The sequence below is a fragment of the Siniperca chuatsi genome, linkage group LG2 (genome assembly GCF_020085105.1).
Source record: "Siniperca chuatsi isolate FFG_IHB_CAS linkage group LG2, ASM2008510v1, whole genome shotgun sequence".
NCBI classification, from domain to species: Eukaryota; Metazoa; Chordata; class Actinopteri; order Centrarchiformes; family Sinipercidae; genus Siniperca; species Siniperca chuatsi.
The window spans coordinates 25446086-25463517 of NC_058043.1; the positions used below are offsets into that span (position 1 = coordinate 25446086).

General features: G+C 41.1%; 1 protein-coding gene and 6 non-coding genes across 8 annotated transcripts; 3 read left to right on the plus strand and 4 right to left on the minus strand.

Annotated features, from left to right (window-relative positions):
• Positions 1-73: 73 nt before the first annotated feature.
• LOC122865404 (store-operated calcium entry regulator STIMATE-like) lies at positions 74-16795 on the plus strand. Of its 2 annotated transcripts, XM_044173795.1 has the most exons (10): positions 74-1077; positions 3835-3883; positions 3986-4081; positions 4216-4337; positions 4655-4767; positions 6751-6828; positions 7106-7249; positions 9664-9771; positions 14059-14182; positions 16328-16795. In XM_044173795.1, exons 1-10 carry the CDS (start codon positions 852-854, stop codon positions 16441-16443), a joined length of 1176 nt encoding a protein of 391 aa, XP_044029730.1. In that variant the 5' UTR covers positions 74-851; the 3' UTR covers positions 16444-16795. The 2 variants fall into 2 exon arrangements, with proteins under 2 accessions (XP_044029730.1, XP_044029720.1); XM_044173785.1 differs by lacking the exons at positions 74-1077; positions 3835-3883; positions 3986-4081; ... (3 more) ...; positions 7106-7249; positions 9664-9771 and adding an exon at positions 13791-13951.
• On the minus strand, positions 5722-5793 carry trnae-cuc. Its single transcript has one exon. It is a non-coding gene; the product is annotated as a tRNA-Glu (tRNA).
• trnae-cuc lies at positions 7868-7939 on the minus strand. The gene has a single exon. It is a non-coding gene; the product is annotated as a tRNA-Glu (tRNA).
• trnar-acg lies at positions 8224-8296 on the plus strand. Its single transcript has one exon. It is a non-coding gene; the product is annotated as a tRNA-Arg (tRNA).
• Positions 8622-8694, plus strand: trnar-acg. Its single transcript has one exon. It is a non-coding gene; the product is annotated as a tRNA-Arg (tRNA).
• trnae-cuc lies at positions 11833-11904 on the minus strand. Its single transcript has one exon. It is a non-coding gene; the product is annotated as a tRNA-Glu (tRNA).
• Positions 14904-14975, minus strand: trnae-cuc. Its single transcript has one exon. It is a non-coding gene; the product is annotated as a tRNA-Glu (tRNA).
• Positions 16796-17432: the final 637 nt, after the last annotated feature.

The window sequence follows — 17432 nt, forward strand, 5'->3', positions numbered from 1 at the left end:
GTGTTTTGTCATACATTTCCCAGCATGCAATTCGTGGCTGCGCAGGTCACATGACACCACGTCTGTCAACATGAGTGGGCACTGTTTGTTCAGGGAAGCAGCTGAGTGAACGCGAGCCGTGACCTGCAGTTATTAATATTCATTTTTTAATATATACAGACGAGCTGTTTACAGACGTTAATCACGAGCAACCGGTGCACCTGCTGTTTTCAACGTCTGAAAGAAAATGTAAGTTTGCTAGCCTAAGGTTAGCTTAATTAACTGAGTAGTTAGCTTGGGAGCTAGCTAGGTAGGTAATGATAGCATCTCAGCTGCTGGATCTCCTTTTTACTATGGATATTTGTATATCGGCACAAATTCACTTCTTACTGGTTGACCTGCGCTGCACAACACATTTAAAGTAAGTTATAACACGGGTTTTGTCTGTTTGAGTGGCTACATGACACATGTTAGCTCGCAGATCCCAGCTTAGATTCCAGGTCGAGCCAGGAAATGTTTTCTCCGCTGCATGGACCATCTATACCGGCTCTTGATTGAAAACGGTGTGTAACTTAAACGAACCAGTTACAGCTACGTAGCACGTTATTGCAACTTCTAGTAACCTTTTTGAGCGGCGGCTTGACGTTACTTCTCTAATGACAAAACAGCTTTGGCTGTATGGATGTCTGAAGCAGGAGAATGAGAGCCCGCTTGGAAGGGAGAGGATGCCACCATCTTTCACCGAACACTGTCCTGCATAACCTATCTATTAGCTGACCAACAACTGCTGGAGAGAACTGGGAAGCACAGTGCAGTGTGAGAGGCTACTGCTCTCGGCTTTATTAATTAGTCTCGTCCAGTTCTTCTGTCCCATGGCTGCCGTTAGTGGTGTCAACATGCCGTCCCAGCTCGGAGACGTGGCACTGGCAGGTCCAGGAGGAGCAGGGCTGCCTGCTGTGTCCTTCACCAACACGTCGGTGTCCTCCAGCCCGACGCCAGGTACTGATAACCGGGGGTGCGAGAACGGCGCCTTGATGGACTCGTTTGGGATTTTCCTGCAAGGACTACTCGCTGTGATGGCTTTCAGCACGCTAATGTGTGAGTATGGCTAGAAGTCTGCTGTGTGTCAGATATCTGACTCCAGCTGCTGCTGGAACAGGGCAATTATCCAATAGCATCACTCGGTTAATCAAATGTGATATTGATCTCAGCTGGGAGGCTCATGCCCGAGTCTATAACAGGAAAAGGCAAACAATAGTAAGATAGAAAGGCTTTCTGTCTCTTGTAAAACTAAATGCAGGGGTTTCAGTTCAGTGCAACGCTACACTTGGTGACTTCTTCTCCTGTTGGCTATTGGCTGTGGTTGTAATAAAAGCTGCTTACACCTCCTGGCACGTTTGACCTTTCCTGCTACATAATAAATATTCTGCCCCTCTGAGGTTAAAGCTCAGTCATGAAAATTCCTAACAGTAAACTGCTATGGTTTTCACAAAGGGGTTTTGTTTTGCAGATGGCAGTCAGAGTTTGTGAAAAATCATGAAGAGAGCAATGGCAGCGTCGAAGACTGTTGCTTACCTAGATTATGTGTGTTGGAGCTTCACTCAACTTGCAATAAGTGCCTCCAGCTCCAATTCACTTGTGTAATACTGATTTGCAGACAAAAAACGGTCGCAATTCATTTAGAATAACTTTTTTGCTAAGTAAGGTACATTTCCTAAAGTGACCGTTACTCAATATAGCCTGCAGCTGCTTCACAATAAAAGCCATAATCATTTCTCTCTACTGAGAGTGTTTTGTAGGAATGTGTGTGCATTTCAAAAACATACTACAATGCACAAACTGATTTTTCACAACTGTTGTCCACTAAGCTCACTCTTTCTCTCTGTGAATTATCTGCACAGGTTTGTTTCCACCTCTGGCTAAGGGTGGCTGAACTTATATTTAGATCAGTGGCATAGAAAGAAAAATCATGCTCTTGGTTTAGCCATGGTTCCATTCAGTCAGTGTCTGGCACAGCACTGACAGCTGTGTGACCTAATGAGAACAGCCTCAGTTTTGTGTGTCCAAGCAGCAGTGAGGAATAATCAGCATGTTAGAGCTTTTTTTTTTTTTTGCTCGAGGCAGCTCTCTGAGCAGAAGGAGTAGGCCAAGGCGGAGGCCTCCTTCATTCACATCACACCCAGCTGCATGCAGGGTGTGTTTAGTCTGAAGTCACACTTGTGCTCAGAGCAGAAACTGACATCACAGCTATAACTATAGCTATATAACTTGCCCACATGAAAACACTAAAAGCCCCAAAATCAAAAATACATATTTTTCCTCTTACCTGTAGTGCTATTTATCCATCTAGATTGTTTTAGTGTGAGTTGCCAAGTTTTAGATGAACTATTTTCTTTCTACCGATAGTCTCTACATGAAACTGCTCACAACAAGCTCTGTGGATTATCTTGAGTAACCAGGTCATGATTTCTGGAAAGAGACGTTGCTGTTGAGTTTTTCAAATATAATTTTTTTGGTGCTTTGAGCTCCACAAGCCGAGTGCGATATGGTCCCATTAAATGCAAGAAAGGCAGACATCTCTACGGCCGATATCTCCAAATCTCAGCAACTCACACTAAAATGGATGGATAAATATGTATTTTTGATTTGGGGGTGAACGGATCCTTTAAGTAAATATTTGGACAACACTACAGTATTTAGTGCAAGTTTTGAGAGGTGAGATTGTTTGATGTGTTCTCTGTGAATGAAGGGGTCCGTGAGGTATCACAGCTTTGAACAATGCATTTAGAGTCTGTGTCTGATGTTTGAAAAGTAAATCAGAGATATCTTAATGTGGTATGGCTCCCCTTTCATACAGCTCTGTGTCATGAGAGTTAGAGTTAGAAGAGGGAAGTGGGGTGTCATGGAAAACAAGTCACTATTGTGAAGAACAGCAAGAGCTTTATTTGTGTTGGACATTTCACTGCTTTCAATGATGAGCCTTCTTGGATAACACCCCTCAGACTATTTTACACACAGGGATTAATTAAAGTGAGGACTTCTAAAAAGCCCATAACTTAGACACCCCAGAGTAGCAATCGCATTGACACATACAGTAGCTGTAGTGTTTGTTACCCGGGGAATGATGTTTTGCACACACTATCATATTGCTACTGCAGATCAGTTTGACTCTGTACGAACAGCTTAATCTTCATCACTTTATTGCTGTGTTTCTTAACTTGGTCAGGCGATATGTACGATTTTGATTACCAAACACTAAAGAATTTCGAGCCTGATGCACTTCTCCCTTTTGGCCATCTTGAAAGAAACATTTCCCTGTTTCCTGTTAACTTAGCAGTGAGCTAAAAATTAGGGTATCAGATTAATAATTTTACAACTGCTGCTGCTGCTGCATGTGGTATTAGCAGGTTTTAAGTCATGGTCTTGACCACTAGTTCTGCTTTCTCTGTGACCAACAACATACTGCTCAGTTCTTGTTCTTATATCATGCACTCTGTCTCACCTCAACTCAGATATCTGCCATGCAGTTTCCTGTAGGCTTGATGAGAAACTGTTTTGATGTGTCTCTTGTGAGCCTACTTGTGTGATGGTTTAGCTGCTCAAAAAGAGGACGCCAACCCTTATTTCCAAATCATAAATATGTCAGTACAAGGCAAGATTTTGAGTTGGACTAAACAAATAACTATAAAACCAATTAAATGCTCGTTGGACCTTTGACTGCTCACAGGAGGGTTGTAACTTGGTTCAGTGCAAACAAAAGAGATTCTTTTTGATTGATTCTGTGTTCCGCAGTGTTTGTATAAGTGATCTGTAGTAAAATCCCACTATCTTTGTGGCACACTCTTTCCTCCACAGTGAAACGCTTCAGGGAGCCAAAACATGAGAGGAGACCCTGGAGGATCTGGTAAGGCAGCTGAGCCAGCTTAAATTCATTTCTCTGCAAAGGCATCAAATGAATCCAGGTGGGGTGCCTCGGAAGCATATCAACTGTCCTGTCTCTCTGCAGGTTTCTGGACACCTCAAAACAGGCCATTGGGATGCTGTTTATCCACTTTGCTAATGTCTACTTGTCAGACCTCACAGAGGAGGATCCCTGCTCACTGTGAGTCACGCCTGTATTCCTCAGAGCTCCCTGATCCTGCATGTTACAGATAGATTTCCAAGAAAATGTGTTAAAATGAAGGAAAGCTTTAAAACTACAGTTTTAAATTACATTCACTTTTCTGTCTCTCCCAGATACCTCATTAACTTCCTGTTGGATGCTTCTCTGGGCATGTTGCTGATCTATGCTGGGGTGAGAGCCGTCAGTGCTATTGTAGAGTGGAGGCAGTGGGACTCTCTGCGTTTTGGAGAATACGGTGAGGACCATGTGTGTGAGTGGTAAAGTGGGAACTCCAGCACATTCCTAAAATGCCTGTAATGCCCAATGGAGGGCAGTAGCTGCCCTCAGTACTGCAGTGTTGCAGTGTCATTTCTTACATTACCAGTGCCTTCTTTTGTCCCCGAAACAGTTTCTGTAACACTGAAGCAGTGAAATCTAAGAATGATCTGTGCTTCATATCTGAATACCTAAGCAGATTTTTTATTTCTATTTTTTACAGTTATCTGTCTTTCTTTTCCTGTGTGTGTGTGTGTGTGTGTGTGTGTGTGTGTGTGTGTGTGTGTGTGTGCGTAGGAGAGCCAGTGCAGTGCACAGCGTGGTTGGGCCAGTGTATCCTCTACATCCTCATCATGATGTTTGAGAAAGTACTTATCATGCTGGTCCTCCTCATCCCCCAGTGGAAGAAGGTCAGAAAAAAAGAGTTCTGATTTGAAAAGATAGCAGGTGAAATTAGTGCACATAAATGTCATAATTATCTTTTTCAATTCAAGATTTAATATTTGAAAGTGTCGCAGTACTCTCCAGAGCCATTATCCACCTGCTTTTTGACCCTATCAGGTGGATTAGTCACAGAAAAATAACCTTCATTTTTTGTACCATGACAACGCATAGCCTATATACAGTATATGGACTATACTCTCTCATCACTTGTCTTGTTTGCTCCATTTGAAAATATTTAGCGGGGTTTGCGTTAGCTTGCTGAAGGTGCAGAGTACTGTTGCAGGTTTAATTAAAGAAAACGGCAGGAGTGTGTTTCTACATACTGTAGAGCATGCTCATTGGTTTAGAGTCCTACAGAGAAGGGGGAGAAATGGCGAGAGTGATCAGAAAAACAGGACAGTCAACAAAGACTGATTACTAAAACACTTGATGAATTTATCAGAACTCATCGCAGATTTGAACTAAAAGCACAAACATGGTCCACGCAAGTACGAACGCAGACACTTCGAGCTACGCAAGATCGCTTTCACACGTCGTTGCGTTCTGGAGTGTCTCCCCTCAAAATGTTATCGCAGTACAAACGTGAGCTGCAGTCTGAACATTGCAGTTAGGGGCGCTATAGCATGAAACAAGACAAAGCTGACCCCTTCTGTTTGGCTTCACTTCTGCTCAAAACAACCGTGGCTGACCGGTTTTAGGAAGCTCTAGCTGAACATGTCTGTATTATAAAGTATCTTAAATCCTGCATTGTTTACTTAGTAGAAGTCTTCTTCTTTCTTGCCTTTGTTGGCGCATTAGTGTGTTTCTTAGCGTGCTGCCTCCACCTGTAAATCAGTGGAATAGTGTGAAATCATTGGCAGGAATGTGTGATACCTGAGCATGCGCGTCTAATATACGACACTGTGTGACATAAAAAGGTGTTCCCTGACCGGGAATCGAACCAGGGCCGCGGCGGTGAGAGCGCCGAATCCTAACCACTAGACCACCAGGGAAAGATATATGGCTTTCTAGTGTATTGTATTGAATACCTGTAGCATTGCACTGTAGTGCATGTTATTTGTGTGTAAAGCCAGCAGTTTATCCTTACTGGTATCATGCAGGAAAGGTATTTAATTTTTTTTCTCACAGGTGAATGGTGAGGTTTGTGGTGGTTCTTTTGGCTCAATTTTATATCAGGCCATCTTTCTGAGACCAGAAAGTCAAGATTAAGGGCCAAATTATCTGGCAAACACACTAATCATGCTTCATGATACACAATCTGTTTTCTTGTGTTCATGTACAAATGTATCACTTACAGATATAATGATATGATATTCTCTCATCCGGAATCGAACCCTCTGCTGCGTCGGCCCTTTTTTTACGTTTTGATCTATAACCCTAAACAAAAATAGATAGATACTTTATATATCCCCCCGGGGGGGATTCCCATGTCACAGCAGTGCTGCTTCAAGTGTATGTTTAGGTATGCATGTTTTATCATCTAATTTTCTTATGTTGTCAGTAGATGCATTTACGTAGTGCCTTTTTCCCTCTAGCAATCAGAATATAAACTGTCACAAAGCTCCAGGTAAACATCTCAGTTAGAATAAACCAGCTCACTCTCCCAGTTTAAAAGGGGTGGTGTAAAACTTTCACAATCCCGTCAACAAATTTGTTCATCAAATTATTACACATGGTAAACACTCCTTTAGAATACTTTCTATACTCTTTCTGTTGAAGTTTAGTAGTTTCTGGCAAATTCCAAGTTGTGTTGTGTGCTCTACTGATCTTAGAACTGTAAGTCTAAGGCTAGGTGTGCTGTCTGTGTTGCTGTGTATGCTTACGTCTGTGTCTGTGTCTGTGTGTGTGTGTGTGTGTGTGTGTGTGTGTGTGTGTGTGTGTGTGTGTGTGTGTGTGTGTGTGTGTGTGTGTGTGTGTGTGTGTTTTGTATATGTTTGTGTGTGTCGCAGCTGGCTCTTCTCAACCCCATAGAGAATCCTGACCTGGAACTGGCCATCGTCATGCTCATCGTTCCGTTCTTCATCAACGTAAGTCTGCTGTTACTATGTGTTTTTCTTTACTCCCTGATTTTACAGCTCCTGCAACACCAGTACCACACGTGTCTGGTGAGATTCTGTCATTGGGTACCTAAATAATCCCTGTTTGCTCATACCATGGCCATTGTCTCGTGTCTGTGTGTGTGTGTAAATGTAAAATAATATTCCCAGTTTATATAATATAAAAATCACTTAATATGAAAATCACTTCTGTTAATTCCCCATGGGGAAACATCATTCACCACGGTATTTTCTGTGTTTCCTTTAGGCCCTCATGTTCTGGGTGGTAGATAATTTCCTAATGAAGAAACACAGGACAAAAGCAAAGCTGGAGGAGAGAGAGGAGGACTCACGAGGGAACAGCAAGGTGCGCTACAGACGAGCTCTGTCCCATGATGACTCAGAGTCAGAGGTAAGTCTTACTGTAGTAATACAGCTGTAAATACACCAGGGATAAAAAACTAAACCGTTTATTAATAAAACATACATAGTTGAAGTTGACCAGCAATCAAGACTTCAGACCATTGAAGGAGACAGAGTGCTCACAGCCTCTGCCATCCCTTTCTTTACTCCAAAAGACCTCTTCTTAGCTTAGATACTCACTCTCAGTATGACATGCTCTTTTGACTGTCAGCTGTTCCTGGTCTCCAGTACTGATTTGCACCCTGTTATGGACAAGCTTACTTGTACTAATTCGGCACACCCTCAGTCTGAAGAGGAACATGGCCTAGAGCTGTTATGGTTGCCTAGATTATGGTTCCTTGTCACTTCATAAGCTTGTAAAGCAGATGAGCCCAACGCAGAGCTCTGCTCCACACACAACATTCATGCCCACGCCCACAACACATGCCATAACACCAGTCTGGTATAAGCACATTCTCAGGAACATTTACCAGAAAACCCACATCAAGAGACACGCGCTTGATTTCTCACAGTAATCTGGTTTCTTCTTTACATGTATAAATGCAAAACTTGAAGTTTAAACTACCACACTGTGTCTGATCTAGGATTCTGGGCACATAATAAGGTGTTCCCTGACCGGGAATCGAACCCGGGCCGCGGCGGTGAGAGCGCCGAATCCTAACCACTAGACCACCAGGGACATCTGTCAGGCCTCTAGAGGCATGTACTCTGGAATCTGTGGCCCTCAAAGAGGACAGTGGTTGAAGTATCACATACTGCCTCTAGTGGTGGTAGTGGTGCACAGAAACACTAGTAGTGTTCCTGTGGAACTATGTGATATCTGATACTGTGATATCTATCTGATATCGGTCTTCCTGTGGTTGGATTTGCAACAGTCTGCTGTTGCTTTCAACAGCTGTGGGGGATGGGCACCGCTGTGCTCAAACACATGTATTGGTTTCAGCAGCACTTGGCACACATGGTGGGCCAGTGGCGCAATGGATAACGCGTCTGACTACGGATCAGAAGATTCTAGGTTCGACTCCTGGCTGGCTCGTCTGTATTTTTCTTGTCTTACTGTTTTCATCAGGCTGTTTACTGTGTATTCTCTTATAATGCATAAACACTCGTTGTAGTTCTTGTCAGTGGGCCGCATAGATCAAAAAAAGAAATGTAAAGCTGCTTTTCAAGGCATTTAAACATTTGAATGGTCAAAGTAGTGCAGACAAAAGCCAGCTTCATGGTTTGTTTCACTACTTACTTGCTTGCCTGCTGCATCTGGCCTCAGAGAGCATGCTGTCAGCAGCGTGCTGAGCAGCGGGGGATGGGCTCTGCTGTGCTCAAACACATCCTTTGGTTTCAGTAGAATTATGGTGTTCAGCGGGCCAGTGGCGCAATGGATAACGCGTCTGACTACGGATCAGAAGATTCTAGGTTCGACTCCTGGCTGGTTCGTGTGTCTTTAGCTTGCCTTACTGTTTTCATCAGGCCGAAATGCAGCATCGGCAGATGTCGATTATCAAAGTTAAATAATCGCGCCATCAGATTTTAGTGAGAGGAAACAGTCAGGCCTGTTAGTTTCACATACTGACTGATCAGTAAAGGGGCAGCATTACTTCTTATGCAAAGACACAATGCAAGAGACACTACGGACATAAGTCTACACATTTTACTTAATGTTTACTGTGTAGTGTATTCTCTTGCCGTGTATATTTTTTTGCATTTAATAATTAGTAATGGAATATTACTGAAATATTATTGAGTATCTGAAGCCAAAAAATATCAAAGAATTTGTATGTCAACTTGTTTCACACACAATGGTTAGATTTATTGATGTTTATCAAAGGCTTTTACATGGAATGGTTATTCTCCACCATAGGAGAAAGAATGTCCATCCATCCATCCATTTTCTACCGCTTGGGTGGTCCGGGTGACTGGAGCCTATCCCAGTGATGTACACCCTGGACAGTATTCAATTTAATTAACCTACACATGCATGTTACGGTTTGCAGCAGAGAGATTGTGTGATGTTGGTCTGGCTTATTTGAGACTTGGTGATGTTTTATTTTGGCTTTGGCTTGAGACATTTTTAAAAGAAATCTCTCAACTTAATGGAAGTGAAATGGCTGGAACCTTTTATTACTCACAGCAAAGCCCTGTTACATCGTATCCTCCAGTGGAAGTGGACAAAATCAGGTGATAAGTCTTTCAGAAATTCAGCAAACCAAAACTCCTCTGTGCAGCCCCCACCTGTACCCACCTGTGTTACAAAAAGCTGAATATTTTTACTAACCAACCAGAATATTGGAAAGATGGGGCTTGTGACAGACTACAGTATGCCTTTTATAGTCTTACCATGAACCTGTGTCCCACTCAGTCAATTTGGCCTTGTCTTTGTATCTCTCTTTTTTGTTTTTTTTTTAGATCCTTTTCTCAGCAGACGATGAAATGGATGAGTCGGATGAGGATGACGTTCGTCGGCTCACTGGCCTGAAGACAGTGAAGAAGAAGAAGCTACGCATGGGGATCCCTGTTTGACCTGTGTGCCTAGCTAAACTGCTTCAATCAAATTTCCTCTGGTAGCTGTACACCTCACTGGCCCACATATATACATTCCCTGTACCTCCACAAATCTGGTATCAACCATAGGAGTTGTCACAATCATTTCAAACATAGGATGGATGCCCTTTGATGATGAATATACTGTAATTGAATTCCCTTTACTGCTGACTCCTGGAGGACTTCTGCATAAACTGGGTCCAACCTGGGATAACACACTGGGAGATATTTTAGCAGTTTTCCTTTTCCAGGTACTTCGGATCACTGTTGCATTTTGACATGGCACTGCTGTGTTTAAAGACACTGCTTGGGGAAAAAGAACCCCACCGTCAACAAACATAATATCGTTAACTCCTTTATGTTTGTATAATAGGTAAAACATTAAAACTGGTTTCATACTGTTTGGACTTGGTGGGGTGAAGGGGTCCAGGATCAGGTCGGTTGGACAAATCTAAATGGCCACAACAGACCCAACTGCATGCAAATAAAACTGAGTTGGTTCCATTTCATGGTCTAACATGTCCTTTAAAGTGATTGTACTCCTGATGTAGATGCCATGTAAACTTTGCCCTTTGTTTTCACATGTAGACGTACCACCATGGCCTGTGATGCGTTTATGTGTATGTGAGGGTGTGTACAATTGGACACACCTCAAATTTAGAGGAGGGTTATGTCAAAGTTTTCGAATCACTGTATTGATGCAAATCTAACACTTTACAGCACAGTTACACACTTTACTACTGCATATCTTGTATGTAATGTTACTCGTGTCAAAGGGAGCACATTAATGCTTGCAGCAACCTTCCATTTTTATCTTCTGACAGAGTCCTTTCTGTTAAACTGTTAAACCTGTGGGACGGCAAACACCACACTACAACAACCATCTAATATCAGCTCAGCCAGTGTCGTCTGTCTGTAGAAACATGACGGCAGTTGTTTGTGACTGTTTTACTGATGTGCTTTGACTGTGTGTTCTTTGTCTTTGAATGTCTTTTGTCTCATTTTAAGTTGTTGGGGTTTTTTTATATAAGTTTTGAGTGTGATTTTCAGGCCAAAAAGGTAACTATGCTTGTTCCAAAAGTGTTCTTTATTCCTTCACTCCAACATGGAGCGTAGATATGGGAACCATTTCTTGCACAATTTCCCATTCATCACAACTTTCATCTTTCCTTTTGTGTTTGTGTGTTTTTTTGTTTTATTTTGTTTTTTGTTACAATAATGTGATAATGTGCCTGAGTGAAATTACCAGCAGCTGTTTTGTTTGTTTGTTTTTTGTTGTTGTTTGATTTAGTTTTTTTTGTTTGTTTTTTTTTTAACTGTTTTATCCAGAGCTCCAGATCTTAAGGCATGAAGCAGCATTCAGCAGGCTCTGATGTTGAGAATGTGACATGCATAGACCTCTAAACTGTTAAGTGACTGTGGACCAGACAGTCAGGATAAAGGGGGTGTGTGTGTGTGTATGTGTATGTGTGTGTGTGTGTATGCCATGCTGGATGCATGTGTTCAAGTGTGCATAGTTGGTGTGACTGCTGGTCCTCTTTAAAGTAAATGGAGAGTGACAAACTCTTACTGTGATGGCTATGGTAATGGTGATGATTTCATTATGTTGTTTTTGGCATGTTTAATGGAGACTACAGCATCTTGCAGCAGTTTTAGTAACTCTCAGCTCAACCAGGACAAAGAGGGCTTTTAGTACTTTGCAAAGTGAAACTACTGGATGATTACTAAGGCAAGCGATGGAGGTAAATTATCATTATAAATGCTTTTCCAATAAAGGATGTGATACACTATCTTGATTACTTTCTACTGTAGTTTTTTCAGTATTGTTTAATGGGATTTTCGAAAAGCATTTATTTATTATTTTATTTATGCAGTTATTTGTTTATTTTAATTTATTTCTGTATTCATTAACTAATTTATTTATTTATTGATATTGATGTCATATTTCGTCCTCCATAAAACATCACCATTTCTTTGAGGCTAGGCTGCATCATCGATATACTGAAATATACTGCATACTGAAATAAAAGTACGTTCCCTGACCGGGAATCGAACCCGGGCCGCGGCGGTGAGAGCGCCGAATCCTAACCACTAGACCACCAGGGAAACTAATGATAAAGTCATCTTTTTCCAAGGAAGAAAAACATTTCACCGCCTGATTGAAACATCATTTTATATGGGATCATGTGAGTAAATAGAATTGTGGGCATTGCTTATTCTTTACCACTAACACCGCTATGACGCGTATACGCCACAGATTTGGGGAGGGCTCATGGATGTATAATAACAACAGCTGCAGGCGCCATTAGAGCCTGAGCCACCCAACCTCCAGTCATGACTGTGCGTCCAAAAATAGATCCAGCTAGTACTTATAGCTTCTCACAAATAGTTAAGGGGAGAAACATTTAACGTCAGGAGTCATGGCCATCCGTCAGAAGCGCTTACAAAATACATTACACCCTGGCTCATCAGCTTCAGTTAACACACAAACGCCATTTTTCCATGTATTACTTATTACTGTACATGCACTGATTTCACCCCTGTCTGTCACAAGGTTGTCATTTCTCATGTTTGTTGTTTTTTTCCCCCCTCCATCCCCAGCAACACTATGTATCATGATTTTAAAAGCCACTGGTGGAGCTCCAATTATAGGTTGTAATACCATAGTTCCAGTAGTTTAACGGGGTTGAGAGAGATATTTAACCGGTCAGAGTAGGTAAACATACACACATGCACCAAGAGATGCTCATTACCTTAAGCCTTGCACTTGGAAATGCCTAATAAGCACCTGCACAAACATGTATTTTATTGTGAGGCATACAGTAGATGGCTAATATGGCAACTTTGACAAGTTTCAGTGGGAATAATCACATACACATGTCTTTTTTCATACCCATTTATAAATCTTTAAATCAGGACAGAGGACTCTCAGACTGTCAGATTGTCCTGGTGCTATGATGTGACTGAATGAGTGTGCATGCTTTCAGATTCTGTCTGCATCACTGAGTTTGTCATGTTAAAAAGAGTGAGTCAGTTTGTCCATCATCACACAGTTAACTCCTCAATTTCATATTATGATGCCAAGTCTTATGACTGCTACTGCCTTAACTGTATGCTTACTTGTTCCAGCCTAAAATATAGGCTGCCTTGTCGTCAGGAGAATCCAGTAAATACATTTACACAAAATGTAAGCAAAGGAAAATCTGAAATGGAGTGTCACATACATTATGTACATTAAATAAACATAGAAAATAATATGATACTATACATTTATCAAAATACAATTTCAGGAGATTTCAGCAGTAAGAAATTCTTATAGGTGCTAAATTTCAACACCAAACCACACTTTGCAAAATTATGTGCATACAATTTTTTTGTTATATATTTGCATTTGCTAAGCACCTGATTATTGCTATTAGAGCTGTAGATTTAGGTTTCATTATTTATTATAGCTCTATAGAGAGGATCTATTGGGGTTTATGTTGTGTGGGGCCAGATTTGACCCGACGACTGCTTGTTGCCTATTACTCACATTAGGAAAGCACCAGTGGCCCTCGTGTAACTCTGAACAAAACAGTGGGATAGTTTTCTTTGCCCTCTTCTTGGTTCAGCCCTCATTTTGTTGATTCATGTGTTAACTGTCTGGAAATGCTTTTTACAAGACCCAAAAAGACATTCCCTCAGGCTTGAATCAAGTTGTAGCAATGGGCAGCCAGAGTCCCAACCACTGGAGCTGCAGGGAGGTGTTGCTGGCTGCTGGACGCTCTCGGTGCCCCTTTTAATGTCAAGTCTCACAGCAACATTTAAAAAAAGAGGGTATCTCTGCCAGGGTCAGCAAGGGAGGAGGAGGAGGAGGCAGACAGCCACTTGTGTTGTGTCCGGAATTGTCAGCTGTTAGCCTGTAAGCTTATCGTAAAAGATGGGAGACCCATTCCAGCTGTACCATCCCTCACATCACACCTAATAATACACACTGACAACAGGCAGAGTGGGACAGAGGGTTGGGGGTCTGACTGATTCACTGGGTCTGAACCAGGACTATATATAATGTCAGGCTTGCTGGGAGACAAAGACACACACCAGAAAAACAACTAGCAAATCTACCACACTGGAAAGAGGAATCAATACACCAACTTTAATCACCATGTCACAGGTAAGTTACGTCAGATCAAATATGCTGTTTTGATTATTTACCCTTTACTTTCCTTCTTTTCGCCGTTAACATTCATAATCTTCCCTTCTTTCTTTATTTCACCCCAGCCAGGCGAGGTGAAGAAGAAGAAGCGTCCCCCGATGAAGGAGGAGGACCTGAAAGGAGCGCGCAGTAAACTGGGACTGAAGGGTGAGGTCAAGAGTAAGACCTATGAGGTCATGGTGGAGTGTGGTGAGTAAAGCCATTTATTAATGCTGTTTCTTCTGATACTGAAACACAAGACAAGTGACGTAACACCATGTCAGATGTTAACGCTCAAATCTGTGAAGACATTTTGCCTTTCTATCCTCACAAATGTAATCTTTCTCCTTTGAGAATTTGTTTGTTTTATTCCTGCTTGGCCTGTAGACCTCAAGTAGCATGCTTCTTGACAGTTTAATATAACTGAACTATCTGAAGAGGCTCTAACTAACATTGAGTAATGTGATATGGTGAATATGTCACTGTTTCAAAGTGCTATGATTCTTCGGCCTCTTCCATGGAAAACTAGAAATTACTTATTCATCAATAAATAAATAAATGCATTACAATGAATGCTGAAACACAAATATGAATATTTGAGTTAATGAATAAAATGATAAAGAAATAAATTGAAGCTGAAATAAATACATAGATAAATATTTAAATGCATAATTAAATTACTAAATAAATGTTGGAAATTAGGAGAAATGCAGAAATGTAGAAAGAAATTATTTAAGATATTTATTTCCCAATTGATTACTAACATTTATTTATATTTTTTTTTAATTTCTTGCCTTTGTTGGCGCATTAGTGTGTTTCTTAGCGTGCTGCCTCCACCTGTAAATCAGTGGAATAGTGTGAAATCATTGGCAGGAATGTGTGATACCTGAGCACGCGCGTCTAATATACGACACTGTGACATAAAAAGGTGTTCCCTGACCGGGAATCGAACCCGGGCCGCGGCGGTGAGAGCGCCGAATCCTAACCACTAGACCACCAGGGACAATTACGTCTTGAACCCAATTGTAACTTTAAACATAATGAAATATATATATATGAAATAATAAAAGTTGAAGTGAGCTTTAGTTACTGCTTTTTTTAACACAATATCAGATTAGAGCACATGTATCCTCGTTTTCCTGTGGAGAGAGCTACCACGCCGAGCCCCGCCGCTGTGCTAGTTCACGTTTACACGTCGAATTTTACATCAGACCTGCGTCAGCAGGCGGGATGGGTTCGGTGCTACATTTGACTGCAAAGATACAGCGAAGTCGTGTTATACAGTCATTGGTGGAATTAATTACTTTTACTAAAGTCAATACTCTATTTCAGTACGGTTTTGGGCTACTTTTGTAGCCTGCTTTACTGGAGTAGCCTACTCCCCCGTTTATACTACATGTCCACAACATTTCACATATTGTAGACATACTTTTACTCCCCTTAGCCTACAGTTATTTGACATGTGACGATGTGACCCTATCTAGATATTATGGGGTGATGCCATTTTATGTTTATGTACAATATACAGTGCCTTATTGTATACAGTGTATTTGTTGTTTGTAAATATTCCAATATTCTGATTTTAATGCAGCTTAGATATCAGCCTGTTTGTTTTTTTAATGATTACTATGCCAGGTGGAATTTTATGTTACTGTGTTAATGCTGTAATGCCTGATGTGGGTTTTGCCGAATTGTTAAGACAAATTTAGCTGGAAACACAGCAAGCATCCAAATACCACTTCAAGTTCATTCTTGCCTGTAATATAATATTTGATTGTTTCTAAATGAACTTCTCGCTCATTGCTCTAATGCTGTAATCTGTAATCTGTCTTTAAAATGTGCTCTGGCTTGTAGAAGCTAACACCATCCCCCCTGGTGCACTTGCATAACTCCCACCCACTGTTTGATAGCAGAAACTCGCTGCAGGTTTGCTTTTATGCCCTCTGAACTTTATCCACATACAAATGTTGTCTGAGCTTAAGTCTATATTTGTGTGTGTGGTAAGAATCAAAATAATAAGTCAACATTGATTGTCTGCAGCTCACTAAGTCCAAAGCGCTCTTGTGTATGTGTGCTGGAATTCGAGAGGCAGTTTTTACTGTAAAGACATGAAAAACCAGATTCTTAAAGTGGGAATCAGACTAGAGCCAGCTGGCGAGGGCGTTGCATCCTTAACACAAGATCACTAGAGAGATAAAAAGAAACAGAAACAGTTGTTGCAGACATTTGTGTTCTCACATACTTCCCTCAAAGACACCCAAGTGGAATTCCTATTACTTATTGAAGATGAACAGTCACCTGGTTTAAGCATCTGTTTTTCTAACGATACATATCTGTGTCTCTGTCTGTGTTCAGAGCGTATGGGCAAAGCGGCTCCATCTGTGTTCAGCGGTGTGAGGACGGGGACAGAGACAGCCCTGGACAAGCCTGCTGCTGCCAAAGCTCCTGGAGGCAGTGTGTTCAGCAAGTAGACACACTGCAGGATAAAACAATAGCACTGAAGAAACACACACTGTAGTCTTTAAGTTTCTGCGTCAGTGGTGATGCTGCATAACATGGATTGCAAAAAAAAAAAGAGAAGTTTTTAATGAAGCAGGATTTAAGAGAGATAAATGGGCTGGTGTTGTGCCAGTAGTGTACCTTGCATTTTGGACAGTGCATCAGACTTGGCTTAGGTTTGGACTGATGTGGTTGATGACCTGTAAATGAGTTGTGACATTTATTTATCAGTGTTGAGAAAGACTGTTAAAACATTTGCTTATTTGTTCTTTTTTTTTTTTTTTTACCTGACCACTTTTCCTAAATAAATTATTTTCCCCTGTATTGAAATTGAATGTTTTTTTATTTGTCGGTAGTGAAACACAAAAAGAGGGTCATTTCCTTGGAATATATTTAGGGCTTGAAATGAACACCTCCGTTAGTTGTACATGTAGCTCAGACCTATGAATTATGAAGTGTCGTATTTTATGAAATTCAGCTATAGTGTGATGATTCCACTTGTAATTTTGCATTCATATTTATTAAGTCTTTAATAAATAAACAAATACAGAAAATTCCAGCAACATTTGATTATTTCTTTCAGAATCAGAAATACTTTATTGATCCCCGAGGGGAAACTCTTTTGTTACAACAGCTCACTATCACGTCAATGCACACAGGAATAGAAGTACTAAGCAAAGCAGCATAAATAAATATACTATATTACTATATACTATATACTTTCCTTTAGACTTGGCGCTCTGAGTGTCAAGCTTGTCATGTTGCCAAACATCTAGTTAGGTGTAAGTTTGGTGTCAGTCCTACCAACATTCACACACTTTCAGCCTGAGCACAGATACTTACTTTACACTTTACAAGCAAACATTTGTATCTCAGAGCCTGCTACACACTGAGCTCAGGTCTGTTGGTCAATACTCCAGGACAACACACACACATACACACTTTTTGTCCCTCCCCCTGG

Coding starts and splice junctions, on each gene's coding strand:
- LOC122865404 (XM_044173795.1), top strand. CDS start 852: ATGGCTGCCGTTAGTGGTGTCAACATGCCGTCCCAGCTCGGAGACGTG. Junction 4,082..4,215: donor GAGGAGGATCCCTGCTCACT/GTGAGTCACGCC, acceptor TGTCTCTCCCAG/ATACCTCATTAACTTCCTGT. Junction 6,829..7,105: donor TCGTTCCGTTCTTCATCAAC/GTAAGTCTGCTG, acceptor TGTTTCCTTTAG/GCCCTCATGTTCTGGGTGGT.